This window comes from Teleopsis dalmanni, chromosome X, assembly GCF_002237135.1.
Source record: "Teleopsis dalmanni isolate 2A chromosome X, ASM223713v2, whole genome shotgun sequence".
Classification (NCBI taxonomy): Eukaryota; Metazoa; Arthropoda; class Insecta; order Diptera; family Diopsidae; genus Teleopsis; species Teleopsis dalmanni.
Window position 1 is genome coordinate 31,010,550 of NC_051848.1, and position 14,645 is coordinate 31,025,194.

General features: G+C 29.9%; 1 protein-coding gene across 1 annotated transcript; it reads right to left on the reverse strand.

Annotated features, from left to right (window-relative positions):
* Positions 1-1,779: 1,779 nt before the first annotated feature.
* LOC119688290 lies at positions 1,780-14,417 on the reverse strand. The gene is made up of 2 exons (XM_038102969.1): positions 13,713-14,417; positions 1,780-1,854 (listed from the first exon to the last, which is right to left on the reverse strand). The coding sequence occupies exons 1-2, from the start codon at positions 14,415-14,417 to the stop codon at positions 1,780-1,782; spliced, it is 780 nt and encodes a 259-aa protein (XP_037958897.1).
* Positions 14,418-14,645: the final 228 nt, after the last annotated feature.

A 14,645-nucleotide genomic window follows, 5' to 3' on the forward strand; every position in this document is an offset into this window, starting at 1 on the left:
TGTTTTGGTATTACAGCGGTCACATAAATCACAGTCACACCAATTAGGGTGCTAATCACTTGAATACAATCACCGAATTGCGAGATACGCGTTTGAAAAAAATAACCCGCAACTGTTTCGAAATCATTCAGTAAAGCGAAAATATAACAAATGCTATAGACAATTATGTGTACGACTCCGTTCAGGTAACCAAACAATGAATGTTTCAAAATCTTGTTCCCTTCACTATCGTTTGCTATATAAAACGGCGTCAAACCGTGCCAGTACATCACCACAAATAGTGGCTGCAGGCATTCATATAATTGCTTTGCGGAAAATAGACGACGCCAATAACCGCGTCCTGTACGTTCAAATTGTGCATCCATCACGCCGGCTCGCACGTCCATTCAAAGTGAAATACTCCACACAACTGTTGCCGGTTCAGGATTAGCATGCAAGTACACACATAATCTATGGCAAACGATAGACACTAAATATTGAATATCAATCAACATGTCCGTCTGTCGCTTATTAAGGCATTATTGCCGCAATTGCTATTGTTTCCATAAATTGGTACGTATAGTTTAGTAGGGAAATTTATGGTTTATAGAACTGTTTGAAGTACGTCCGCCTACTTTGTCTCCCATATATTTATACCGCCGCGAGGTACTACTTCCTGCACACGGAGTGCAATTTGCGTTTGTGAGCGTTCAGTTGTTCACTCGTTCGGCGTCCTTTCTGTAGGTGTCAACCATTTTGGTTGCTTTATAGGTGAGCGTTGTGCTTGACCTTAGCATGCTGAAAAGTTTCGTCTATGCTGATGTAATTGAGTGGTAAACAGCAGCAGTTGGCTGTCGTGACTGTCGGAAGGAACGGTACTGTTAGTGTTGACAGTATGTACCTTGTTTGACTTGTTGATTTAATTACTTTCATTCACAATAATTACACCCCAGATAACCATGAACGTTTTCTTGTTTTTTTTCCTTTTTTTTTGATAAATACTTTTCTTTTCGTTTTTCTTGCAAGGGGCAATTTAATTCGCTTCAAGGGATGACCGTAATCAGTTAATTACTGTATACATACTATGTATAATTTTCATACGTAATTATAGGGTAGCTTTTTTGTAATATCCATAAAGTGTTGTATTGAGTTTTAAAACCAATTATTGCGAAACTTTTTTTAAAATCTTTAAAAAAATAAACATGAGCTTGAACTTGTTCTCAAACGCCATTTTTAATGGATGTAATTGACTTTCTAATGTACGACTACAACAGCAATTTAGTGTAAGTAAAGCAGAGCTTGAAATATATTCAATTAATATGATTTTCAAGTAAATTAAATTTTATAAATAAAATAATTATATACAGGTCCATTTTGTAGTAAATACGATTGTAAAGTTTAGTCAGTAATCATATAAAAACTTGCGTGAAAGCAGTTTTTATATATTCATTTATATATCCAAAATATGTGCTCATTAAAAAAAAAATATAGATATAGAGTAGTTCACCGTAAAGCATGGTTGTCTCAATACTGTTGGGTAAAGTCACAGTGGCGGTCTTACACACCAAAATCCATTTGAGTACAAATAATTGCCCATTGTAAGTGAAAGTCCAGACACCTAACCTGAAAAACCACCTTAAAGGTTAACGTTCAAAATACATAGTGAACTAACAATATCACTTTGTAAAGTTCTGACTCTCCCATTTAAATAAAGGTAAATAGTTCCTATGTAAAGCGAACTAAACTTAGATGGTTCATTTATTTTAAAGCATGCCAGTTCTGTCCGGTAAATTAGAAAAATTAAATGCTCAAAATTTTTGAATCTTCTCCACCCAATAACGGGTGCTGAGATCCGGGACTTATTATATTATAGCACTGTGTTAATAAAAAAAAACACAACACTTGAATTAAAAAAAACACAAATTCAATCCATTTGCCATCGATTGAAGGATCTGAGAAAACCAAGAATAGATTGTTTTTTTTACGGTTCCAAGAACGGCAGTGTTTACGTGCCAATACCACTCCTCACCAAGTTTGACGACCAAGTACCGTTCACCACTCTCAACTGGGACTACACAAGCAGAACTCGACAGGCAACAACAACAATATTTCTTTTGAAGGCGAGGTAGCATGATTGCTACCACTCCTTTTCCAAAAAAAGAAATATGAGAAATAGCAATTCATATAGCATAGTTATATTTCTTTGGGAAGGAGGATTAAGGAAGGAAAAGGGTTATTGCTACTAAATTGGTACTAAGTCACAAAAAAAAAAATACTTGCCGCTTCTTAAATCTTATGATTAGAATAAAATATCTACTATTATTTAGTGGAATAAAACCATCAGAGTTTATGGTCATATCTAGAATAATAGTCAATAACTTATTAAGACTTTGGAGATTGTTCAATGAGCGAAATTTCTTGCGCAATGAAGCCAAAACAGAATGTGTTATCTAGAAAGAAGTAGATAATCACATGTTTGTGTTACACCTTCAACACTTCGAAGAAAGTGATGCTTATCATACTCCCAGACTAAATGCCTCACCATACAGTCAGTTTGTGTAGATATCATGGACAGTTACTTTATGATTTAGACTCACATTTGTGTCAAAATGTATGTGTTTATAGATCGGAGATGTATTCAGTGTGTTTACATCGGAGAATTAGCTTTACAACTATAGATGTGAAGAATTATCACAATTTTTGTAGATCTTTTTACAATTAAGCAGATTTTAAAGTACTCTATATTGTATGATGGCAAGTCTTGATGTGAATACATAATGTCATTTCATTATGACAATTCAATTCAATATGTGGGTATGTATAGAATGAAATCTTGACAAATTCAGTACATCCTTAATTACAAAAGCGTTACATCCTTAACCCGGGATAAGAAAAATTCTAAATAGAATGCTTGTTGGGTAATTTATAAATTGCGTGTAAGCATTGGTTTTTATTCCCAAAAATAATTAAAAACTTCAGTAAAACGTTAAAACCGAACTTATGTTCCACTTCGGACAATTAATTTAATAATTAATGAAAGTAAGAGTAACAAACGTGTTGAGTCAGTTCAATATAATTAAGTCTTGTTTTAAGCTTATTTTAATTACTTTAAATATTGCAATTAATTACATTTAATGCTATTTAATGCTGTCGAATGATAAAATCTATTTATTTCTGCTTGTTTGTATAGCTAGTTGACTACTAGTTAATAGTCCGAGTAAAAAATTGCAGAATAAATGCTTGTATATTAAAAAAGAACATACTTTGATTACGATGGAGAAAATAGTGACAATGCTTAAGGATAAATAATAAATAGTCCAATATAAATACAATATAAAATAAAAAATATTGTATAAATTTATAAATTCACAAATAATTTTTATCATATACTACGTTAAAAATAGGTCTAATTACAGGTAGTAATATACTACTAAATCACACGACTCTATGTCTACTAGATACATGCGAACACGAAAAGAACATAAAAGTTTTTTAAAATTAAACACACTTGACAGAGTGACTCTTAGTCCCAACTTACCTCAGTCTAATTAACTGAACATTCTTGTACTGTTATCTTAACCACACCATAGCATCTAGCTGTATCGAGTTTGATATATCTAAGATATGAACTATTATTATTAAGGGGCAATCATACACCTGAATCTATATGATCTGAATCTATATGAAATCTATATGATCTTTATACTTAAAGAAGGTCTTCAGTTCTAACACATATATAGACTTAGAGTGTATACATCACTTCATGCTAATTTGAATCCTTACTTATTCTTAACTAACTTGGTATCCAAGCAATGAAATTAATGTTTGCAATAACGCAAATAATGTGTCGATTTATTTTAATTTTTTTCCAAAAAGAGATTGGAACAAAATAATATTTCGAATTAAGATAATAATAGGTCTTTCGTCTTTACCAATGAATAATCTGAAAAACTGTCAAAGAAGTACCTTCCTAAAATCCTATTTCTGCTGAACGCCAAAGCCTGACATTCACAGAGAAGGTATTTAATGATTCCTTTTGTTTGCAGGTTTCCATAATTTCTGCAATGAGGATTATGAGGAATGCTCAGTATCTCTGCGTACATACACTACACACGAATTGCTATAAAAAATGCTTTGCATAAGATCTCTTTTGATAAGTTCCCAAATTCTAGTTTTAATGTAGACGGGCTATATTAACCGGGAAGTTCCACATGGAAGGCACTTCCATTTGTTATTGACAAGTTGAAGAACGTAGAAGTAAGTACTACTCTTAATCTTCTCTAGGGTAACATAAGCCAATACCGCTAGGGAAGCACTGGAGTGCGTTAAACTGGCAGCTTTTCCGTTCCCTTCGATGTTCCTATATCTAGAATATTAATAGAATATCTAGAATATTATACTGATATAAATAAACAGTTATATGACCATATACTAAATTTTATAATTACTTTTCGACACCTGTAAGTGTTGAACACCCGTTATTAGTGTAAGCAATTTTTACGAATAGTGATACAAACATAACTTCATTAAACATAAATTAATGGTAAAATAAAAATGGATTATTGAAAAATCATATTTTTTAAAATCAATTTGCAGAATCCGGCATTGGGTTTGTTGATAAAGGAGCGCTGACTCTGAGCTTCAAATTTGGCAGGGCACGAGTTCAATTCCTGATACTTGCAGTCACCAAAAATTATTTACGAATAATAAAATACAAGACCACTGATTATGGGTATTTAGCAACTCTCGAAACAACTGTATGGTCAGCCAAAAATTCAATTAATTAAAATAATATAAAAATCAATTTTTGTTGTTGTAGTTCACTACTTTTTTATTTAGTAAAATTCAAAGTAAGTTATGACAAAATTACTCATTTCATTTAGAAACTAATTGTAAATAATTGTAGTTAATTATAGTGACTAAAGCGGGTATTACACATCAGACTTGGTCATACAACTTGTGCGTTGAAATACGATATTTGTGGCAAGTCTCATGTGTAATAGCAATATTTGCAGATCTAACCACAAGTCGGATAAATATCAAAGTATTTTAATTCTTCGTCCGACTTGCTCATGTTTTTTCGTGTGCAATTGGATTTTCGTCGGCTTAGGTATATGCAAAATTTTGTTTCATTTCAAGGGATGGAAGCAAAAACATCGTTTAAACGCATGCATTATTTTATTTTGCTCAGAATAATGTTGGTTGTGAATGTGTGTAATAGCAAGCGATGTCTTACAAGTCGTACGATCAAGTTTGATGTGTAATACCCGCTTAATATTATAACTCCGTTTCTGTGATTTAATTATTTCATTTTTATTTCTTTTTACTGATATATATGATGTATATATTTTTTATTAGTCATGTATTTTATATTTGGTAAGTAATCACATTCTCCAAAGTTAAAGTACTTACCTTATTCAATATAACCAAACGTCTTTCAAAGCTTCTTGCAATTAAACAGAACAGACAAATTGCAATGGAGAGCACAGAATGTTGCAAGAAAAATGTCACACATATACAAAATGATGGAGTGACATCTACAGATTTTAATAAAAGATAAACACCCACGAAATAAATGCCAATAATTAGTGTTTTGAACACAATCATCACAATTGAAAAACAAAATATACGCGAATATTTTACTTTAATGCCAATGCTTTGGAAATTTTCATCCAAGCTGTGTAGAATGACGAGGATACTCAGTAGCTTATGACGTTGTGTTATCGCTGACGTATAAATAACCGCACCGGTAATAAGACCATTGCATATTTGCATTGTATCACCGACATTCGAAATTTTTGTGCGAAAGAAGTAACCGACCACAGACTCTTCATGCAACAACGACACAATATAGCAAACACCGTAAAGAATTATGTATAAAGCGATATTCACGTAACCAAAAAACGAGGTCTTCACATTTGTGTCACCGTTTTTATGCTTTGTAATACGAAAAGGTGTTAAACCGTATAAAAAAGTAAGAAAAAACACCGGCTTCAGGGTCTCGAAAACTTGTTTTGATATGAAATATTTGCGGACTCGTTCCAATTTCGTTGACATTTTTGGTTAGATATAAGAGAATCTTCTCCGTTCTTAACGAGTTGGCACCACTTTATTTAAAACAATGAATATAATTTATATATAATTTTCAAAATACTACATTCTTTTTTTAATGGATTATCACTGAATTTTTATTGTTTAAGCTTCCATTGCTCTTGAGGTAATGTGAGTCACGAATGCTTAGAGTTGCGCTTTTATTTATTTGCGTCTATTGGCAATTGAGCAAACCAAATTGAAAGGAAACAATTTCCTGTTCCTTGCACTGGCAAATATTTACACAAATGCGAATTTCCGTAAGGACTTAAGTGCGCACGCCTGTCTTAAGATTTTATCTTCTTACATTCCCAATGCTGTAAGTGCTCGGGATTAATAATATTAAAAGGTTTCGCCAATTACTCTTTACTGCATTCTGCAAAGACTACGTTTCTAAGTGGACTTAATTTGAGAGAGCAATGATATAAAAATTTTTTAATTGAAGTGCCTCCAATTTAAAATCCCTATGCCTATATATATCTAATGCTCTTATAAGATAATCGTAAAATTAGCAATTATTAAAACTCTAAAATAAAATATTTAATAGCTACCGAATTTAATTTTGTAATAAAGATACAATTGTAGCAAATAACTCAAATATATTCAATAAATAATTGCACAATTATCATTAATAATGAAAAATTATTTCACATGTGTCCATTATGAAACTTCATTCATGTATTCATTACCTTAATAAACCCATTTTAGACCACCAATTTTCGGGCACTTTTCAAGTATTAGATGTAGTAACAAATAGTACACTTCATATTGATTTTCAAGACTTCAAATCTTGCTGGTTATTTAAAAATGCATAAAACAACTAAAGTCATTGGTTTATAACCTCAGGTGAGGCCATACCATATAACCATTTCTTGAGATTATGTTGTCTTCAAAAACTTACTTTAAAGTTGATGATTTTGTTATCAAAAAACATATTATCTCGTTAAAAGTAAGATTCTTTCAGAGCATGTTTTGAGAAAAATATTATAAATTACTGTTTTTTACCGAGCAACTATAATTACAATATACTGATGTTGTTTATTGTTCGAACATTATAGTCCATTATAATCCCTTGGCTTCGAAGTAATTTCGTAAGCACTAGATCGACTTTTTGTCTTCCTTGCTTCAAATTTAGCAATGAATTGTGAAAGACATTGACAGAGAAGTGAGTCTCATAACGCCTCGTCATGATTTTCAGCTTAATATTTGTTTTGAATATAAATTTCAATATTTTATAATAGAATTTAAGTCAGATTACCTGTCAGCTTTTAAAAGGTTACCAGATTTAAAGTTACTAAAAATAAACATATTTCACATCAGTTAAGAAAGCACGTGCTCGTGTTAAATAGTTTCATGTTTACATAAATACAATTTTTATCTCTAGTATTCTCTTACGATCACTCTTTCGTATATAATTTAAAATATTATATCAAGCATATGATATTTAAGGTTATACAATATTAAAACTATCATTATCTCTGCTAGTTCTATTCAATAGTTATAATTATTTTGAATGTACATAAATTTAATTGTTTCCAGTCAGTGGCGCTAAATCTAGTTCCGATGAGTCTGGCTAAAGTAATTGGTATGTATTATATCTCCTGTCAAAATTTGATGTACTATTGATTCGTGTATGTTGGTTTGATTTTGAATTTTGATAAATTTTCTATGCAACTTCAATGCATTATATATATATAATATGTAATTTCTATAAAGAGATCCATATCCAAGAGATATGTACTTTAAAAAGTACACATATCTATATGATACCAATTAATACTGTATTTTCTGTACTGTACGAAGTATTCTAGATATAGACCCATGAAGTTTTGACAATCTGCATTGTAGACACATTTTTAAACGGCCATATCCCAGGCTCCATAAATGATAGAAACTTGAAATATGTTCCGTTTTAAAGATAATTGATTGAACATTTAAGAAATAGTTAGATTACTAATGTAAGAAGTAATGTTAACCATTAAATTTAAAATAAAAATTTTCAATGGATATACTGTAAAAATTCTTATATTTGTGATTTCGATTTGTAATATAATTCTATATAAAACGCAACAATTTCAGGATGTTATTGCCTTTAAAAGTTTATAAAAATTTTTCTATATAGAATATAGAGAAATTGTTATTTTTTATTATTAAATTGGTTTAACTAATAATTGTTGCTTAAAAAATAAATATAACTATTGCGGCATTGTTTTTGTGAATAAGTTATAATTTAACGTCAAATTTTCCAGACGAAAGTGACTATTATAGTTTTAATAGAAACTTGTTATATTTACATAAAGAGGTTTTCGAACAGAAGTGAAACAACAACAAAAATTTATTTTTTAAATTATATTAATTAATTGAATTTTTGGCTGACCATACAGCTGTTTCGAGTATTGCCAAATACCCTTCATCAGTGGTCTTGGAAATAATTCTTGTATTTAATTATTCGTAATAATTATTTTTGAGACTGCAAGTACCAGGAATCGAACTCGGGTCCTGCCAAATGTGAAGCTCAGAATCAGCGCACCTTTAACCAACTGATCCAAAGCCGTACTTGACTTTTTTGTTCGCATATTTATTTCTGGAGTTTTGTTACTATTGCTATGAAAATTTTTATTAACAATTCTACTTGCTGTATTTATATATTAGAACGAAATCATAAACCAGCTGTAGAATAATTGAATTAATTAATTAATTATATTTTTTTATTATTTTTAATTGTTAAATTTCAAAACTATTCTATTCGTAGAGGCATTATTTGAGGCATGATTTGTTCTTTCTTATGTATAGAACCTAATCTAGGAACGTAATGCTGAGAAAGTTTTTAGAAATTCAAAAAAAAATTTATTTATCCGACGCGTTTTATGTCACTCATACGCACTATAGTACCTTTAAATTAATTTTTAACAAAATACGACACAAAAATGTTTTCTATTCATTTCTTCAGCCAAATCGAATTTTTTTGACAAAATCTATCCGATTTGTGAAAGAATGACCTATATTCATGTTTATAATACCCGTATGTTAACACTATACAAACAAGAAGATCGATTGACAGATACTTCAAAGTATGGTATAAAGATTTTTACCTAATAAGTATACGTTATATTGAGTTTAAAATTAAAAATTTATTTTTATTATTATACAATATCTTTAAACCACTTGGAATCGTTATGCTCTTTTGATATATATGTTTGTTTATGTATGTCGGTAGCTGAAGACGGTAGCTGAGGACTTTGTTGCGAAGAAGAGGAAACAGCAGAACACATTCTGTGTCACTGTGATAGTCTCGCCAGACTCAAACTTCGATACTTATTCACTGCTTATCCACTTATAACGGAATTAGGCAAAATCTCTCCAAAGAACATAATGACGTGCTTAACTGCTACTCGTCTATGGAACTGAAGTGGGAATGTCACTTTAATCCCCGCTCAAAGAATGCAGTCACGTGGTGACAAGTTCTCAACTCGTTTTAAAATCTAATTTAATCTAATCTAGTACAGTAGCACGATGAATAAAGGTTAATAAATGAATAAGTTGTTAAATAAATTAAATATTAAGTTAATATATAACTACAATAACATATATAATTACAATATAATTCAAATAAAAAAAATATTCCACTTCAGATAATACTTTTATTAAAGGCAATATATATAGCAGACATAGCAAAGAAACCCTTTGCTTCTCCTAGAAGTTAAAGGACAGGTATATCAAACAGCAATGAATTATAACAATAAATTTTATTATTAACAAATTAATTAAATTTTTGGCTAACCAAATATAAATATAATTTTTATTAATATATATATTAGTTTATTAGATACAGTTTAATAGTCTCATTTGAAGTAAAAATTTGCTTAACCCAAAAAAGTCCTAGTTAAGGGTGAGTATATTAATAAAATTATATTTATTCGTGCCGTTGACCTCGTATCTTCTAAAAATATTTCACGGATTATATTGCGTGTGTGTCCGATATATAAATAATTTTGTCAGTATTTATTTAGTAAAAAAATATTTGAGTTTTATTTTAATTTATAAAGAATGGACAAAAGATTTCATTGTTGAAATGTAACTTAATTCATATAAACGGGTATATGGACTGCTACTAAGAAATGAGATGTGGTTCTTTGTTTCACAACAAAAAAAAATATTAGTATTTATTTTCAAAATTAACCGAATTATAAACAAAAATAGAACGTTCAATTAAACAAATCTAAGTATTTCCAAAATGGCATATTCAACTTGAACTTAAGTCACAAATTAAGTTTTAGTCCATATAATGCACAATAATTTGATGCTTTTTACTCAACTTAAGTCACAAAAACCTTAACTTAAACTCCAATAAAGCTTATTAAAAAAAATTAAAGATTATGACATTAACCGATCTATATCCCTTAATTCGAAAATTATTTTAAATTTATGATAATTACGTTTTTTTTTTAAATTTCTATAAATTTTTAGCAAAGAGGAGTATTGACACAGTACATATATTCCAGATCCATGTTAAGATTAGGACTGGCCAAAAAAAAAACAAAAGCCATACTTTCTTTATCTTTTACATTATAATCAAGAGTCTGTTTAAAGTATATCTGTTTATATGTGCTACTCGCAAACCCATATCTAATCGTAAGTTATGATGCGTTTTATGAAGGTGGGGCCAATTGAAATTCGGGAAAGTGTGTCCTTAACAATCTGCTTTATATACACATTTTCGACTATATTTATCTTTTTCGATATATTTTATAAACAGAGTATAATAATGTTCTAAGTGACATATAATAAGTGACATATAAGTGACACTGAAGCCAATTTTTCAAGATTTTTACGACAATTCTAGTACCACCCTCTTGGATTTGTTGATGTTTTTATCATTTTAACCTATTAGATTCTATCTAGAAGTAAGCAAATTTACTGCTATATCCCTGCTTTGAAACTTTTAAAGGCACGATTTATCATGATCGTCTTCAAAGGTATAACAGCAAAACCCGCAGGAGAAAGAAACAATAATACATTTTCTCTGTGAATGCCCAGCTCTAGCAGCCAGAAGATATAGGTTCTTAGGAAAATACTTTTGTGATAGTTTATCAGACTGCTCAATGGTAAAGATGAAAAACCTATTAAATTACATAAATTCAGTGGGATGGATGTAGTCTCTACTCTTCTATACTAGGGTTCTTGCGAGGAATGTGGTAACAAAACGGCGAAAAATCGCTAATTGAGGTACATTTGAAGTTATCTTACGACCTGCCACTGCAACCAACCAACCAACCATAACAGCAAAAACTGGAGATGTAAACATGCAAAGTTTACAGTTTTAATAACATTTTAATTTCATTTCAATAACATGTAATCTCTCATTATCAAAGTAGTAAAAAAGGTATTATTAAGGATTAACAAAGATTTAAGTATTTAAAAACACAATAATAAGTATTTAAAAACACAATAAGGATTATTTATTACGAGTAGTATTCATTTACTATACCACAGATTAAAAACAGATTTACTTTTGAGCATTCATTAGATAAATTTTTATAGACAAGTATTTTTAATAGAGAGGTTTCGAATAGTACTAAATTGCAACAACAAAAATTTTTATTTATTTTTAATTAATTGAATTTTTGGCTGACCATGCAGCTGTTTCGAGTATTGCCAAATACCCATCATCAGTGGTGTTGGAATTTTTCCTTATATTTAATTATTCGTAAATAATGTCTTGAGACTGCAAGTATCAAGGGTTGAACTCATACCCTTTTGGAAACCTCTCTATTAAAAACCACAGTTTATATTAAAGTAAAAATAGTCACTACTGTCATGTTGAAGTTGAAATCAAATTTAATAAAGTATTTTTAAAAAATATTTTATAATATAAAAATGCAAAAGCAAAAAAAAAAAAATTATACTCGAAGGACTTAATAGTTGTGTCATTAATATTATTATGTTTATCTTGTCTACACATATTATAAATACTACATAAATATTAATGCCTGAAATCTAGTACTGACTGTGTATACCTGCATGTGGTAGGGTGTGAACTTTTATGTTAAAATGCAAACACATTAGTTTTTGTTGTTAAATGATTTGAAGTCATTTATTTAATTTAACGGTCGTGTAAAATTATCATTATCATAATTGCCCGTAATCGTCACAGTGATTCCCAAAGTGTACTATGTCATCATATATACATACTTTATATAAGACATGATATAAAGGGGTGGGTTCTAAACAAGGTTCATTAAATATCGACCTTTTAAAATGCAGGAAGTTATATCATGTTATATCATCACATTGAACCACACTATTATATTTTTATTATATTTATTATATTTTTACTTAATACCTGATATTTAACTAATTAATTTTAAATCAATTAACTCAATTTAATTAAAATTATTAATACTTGAGTTAAATTTAATTATTACTTCTTAAATGAAAGTAACACATGACAATGTATTTAAAATTACTAATTTTTGGATTAATTCGAATATATAGGATATCTTGGCCTCTCTGAGATTACTTATCAAACTTTTGGATTGGATTGACTTTTGCTGCTAACATTTCCACCGTGGAAAATGGAAATGAATTGATAAATTTCTAGATCATTTCTAATAAAATCGACATTTGTTTTAATTTTTAAAAAAAATTTTGAAAACTAATCCTATTACGAATATGATTATTAATATAATAGTGATTTTAGTCACATTTGTTTAAGTTATATTGCCAGTGGTCGGGCAATCACTTTCCGGAGCGGTGGATCATGATAGATATTGCATAGATATTCCCCACCTCCACACCGCAAACAAAAAAAAAAAATTTCTTGTGGTGGTATATTTGGAAATGATGGTTAAGTATGCTGTTCAAATACCTTTGTTTAACAGAACTGTGAATTGTGAATAATTATGTACTTTAAACATTTATATTTTTAATATTATAAATGCTATTCCATTAATATCTAAAGTATCTTTCTTATCGGAAAAATTAGTATACGGTTTCTTTGCAATTAATGTTAAATTGAGAATACGTTTCTATCTTAAAAATGTTAACTGTTTCTCTTTTCAGTACTAGTTGAATGTCTATTTTATATATAACCCGTATATTCAGATAGACAAATGGACGCAATCAGTTTATTATATCATGTAGACAAAACTCAAAAATTCACGTCAATAAATATATGTATGCCGGGATCTCACAAAATGAAATATGATATACGTATAAGCATAATACAAATGGGAGTAATCAATTAGTAAATACTTGGGTCATATTAATGTCGTACAAAATAACATACATCTAATAAGGGACTCACTCGGGATTCGTACTTAATAACATGTAACTAAAACGGGATTCACAGTAGAGTTTTGTTTATAATTTTAGCTGTCAAAAGTTTTCATTCTACATTGAAAACAACAACAATTGACAGCTAAAATTACAAACAAACCTATTGTCCGAATCAAATTAGAGATATAATACATCTAATATATATAATAATACGCAGTATATAATAAATTATGTATTTGCTGTATTACTTTATAAATCATTTTTTTCAATTATTTTTTGCTATTCTGTATAAAGTGTCTAAAAAAAATTTTATTCTTGAACTTCTAAAACCTTTCTTAAAAATTATATAACACTACTGTACTTACCTTATTTAAAACATCGATTCTACGGTTTAGTGACGTTATTAATAGGCAATATAATGTTATCCATAAAGGTATGCCAAACATTTCCGATATGAATATATAGAGCAGAAATGGTGATGGTCGCACATTCATCAGATATAGTGAGCGTAAGCATAATACCATACAAGTAATCACCAAACTTAATATAACTCCCATATAGCTAAGTACACAGCATAATATCACTGAATAATTACAATTCGTATTTACTAGCTCGAAATGACGATCGATTTTTGTGAAGAGGTCAATAGTATGTAACAATTGACTTTTATAAATGGCTGACGATGTGAAGACGACACTTACACCTACGAATCCAAAAAAGAAGTGCAGCTTCGTACCTAAGTTCGATACATACGAATTAGAAAAGTAACCGATAAGTGATTCATTATAGTATATAGCATATACATAACTTAACGCGAAACCCACTATACGCAGAAATGGATTTATGTAGCCGAACCAAGTTGATCTGATAGATTTGGTACCGAACTTATTTCTGGCGACCCGAAACGACGTTATGCCATACACATACGTACAGAAGAGTACCGGTTGAATGGCATCATAGTAACTATGAGATACAAAAAATTTCTTATAAACGCGTCGCCATATATGATTTTTACGTTTTTGATTATTGTTTATCGGAGTCCTTGCGGTATTTTTCGAGCAGCTCTGCATATCTGCGTCCGGTTTAAGAACTAACTATCACATTACTGAAATGTATGCAGCTTATATCCTTTCGCTTGTAGCCGTTCGCACATTGAATTTCTACTCTTGTTTACCGCCATTTTAATTAGAATTTTATGACCGACTTACCTGTGGCGTGTGCTACGTGTTTTGGTGGTGCTCGTCATGTAAACTTCAATAAAAAAGTAAATGAATTGTTGACTTGAGAATAAACAAATT

Coding starts and splice junctions, on each gene's coding strand:
- LOC119688290 (XM_038102969.1), bottom strand. CDS start 14,417: ATGCAGAGCTGCTCGAAAAATACCGCAAGGACTCCGATAAACAATAAT. Junction 1,855..13,712: donor GAATCGATGTTTTAAATAAG/GTAAGTACAGTA, acceptor TTATTAACACAG/TGCTATAATATAATAAGTCC.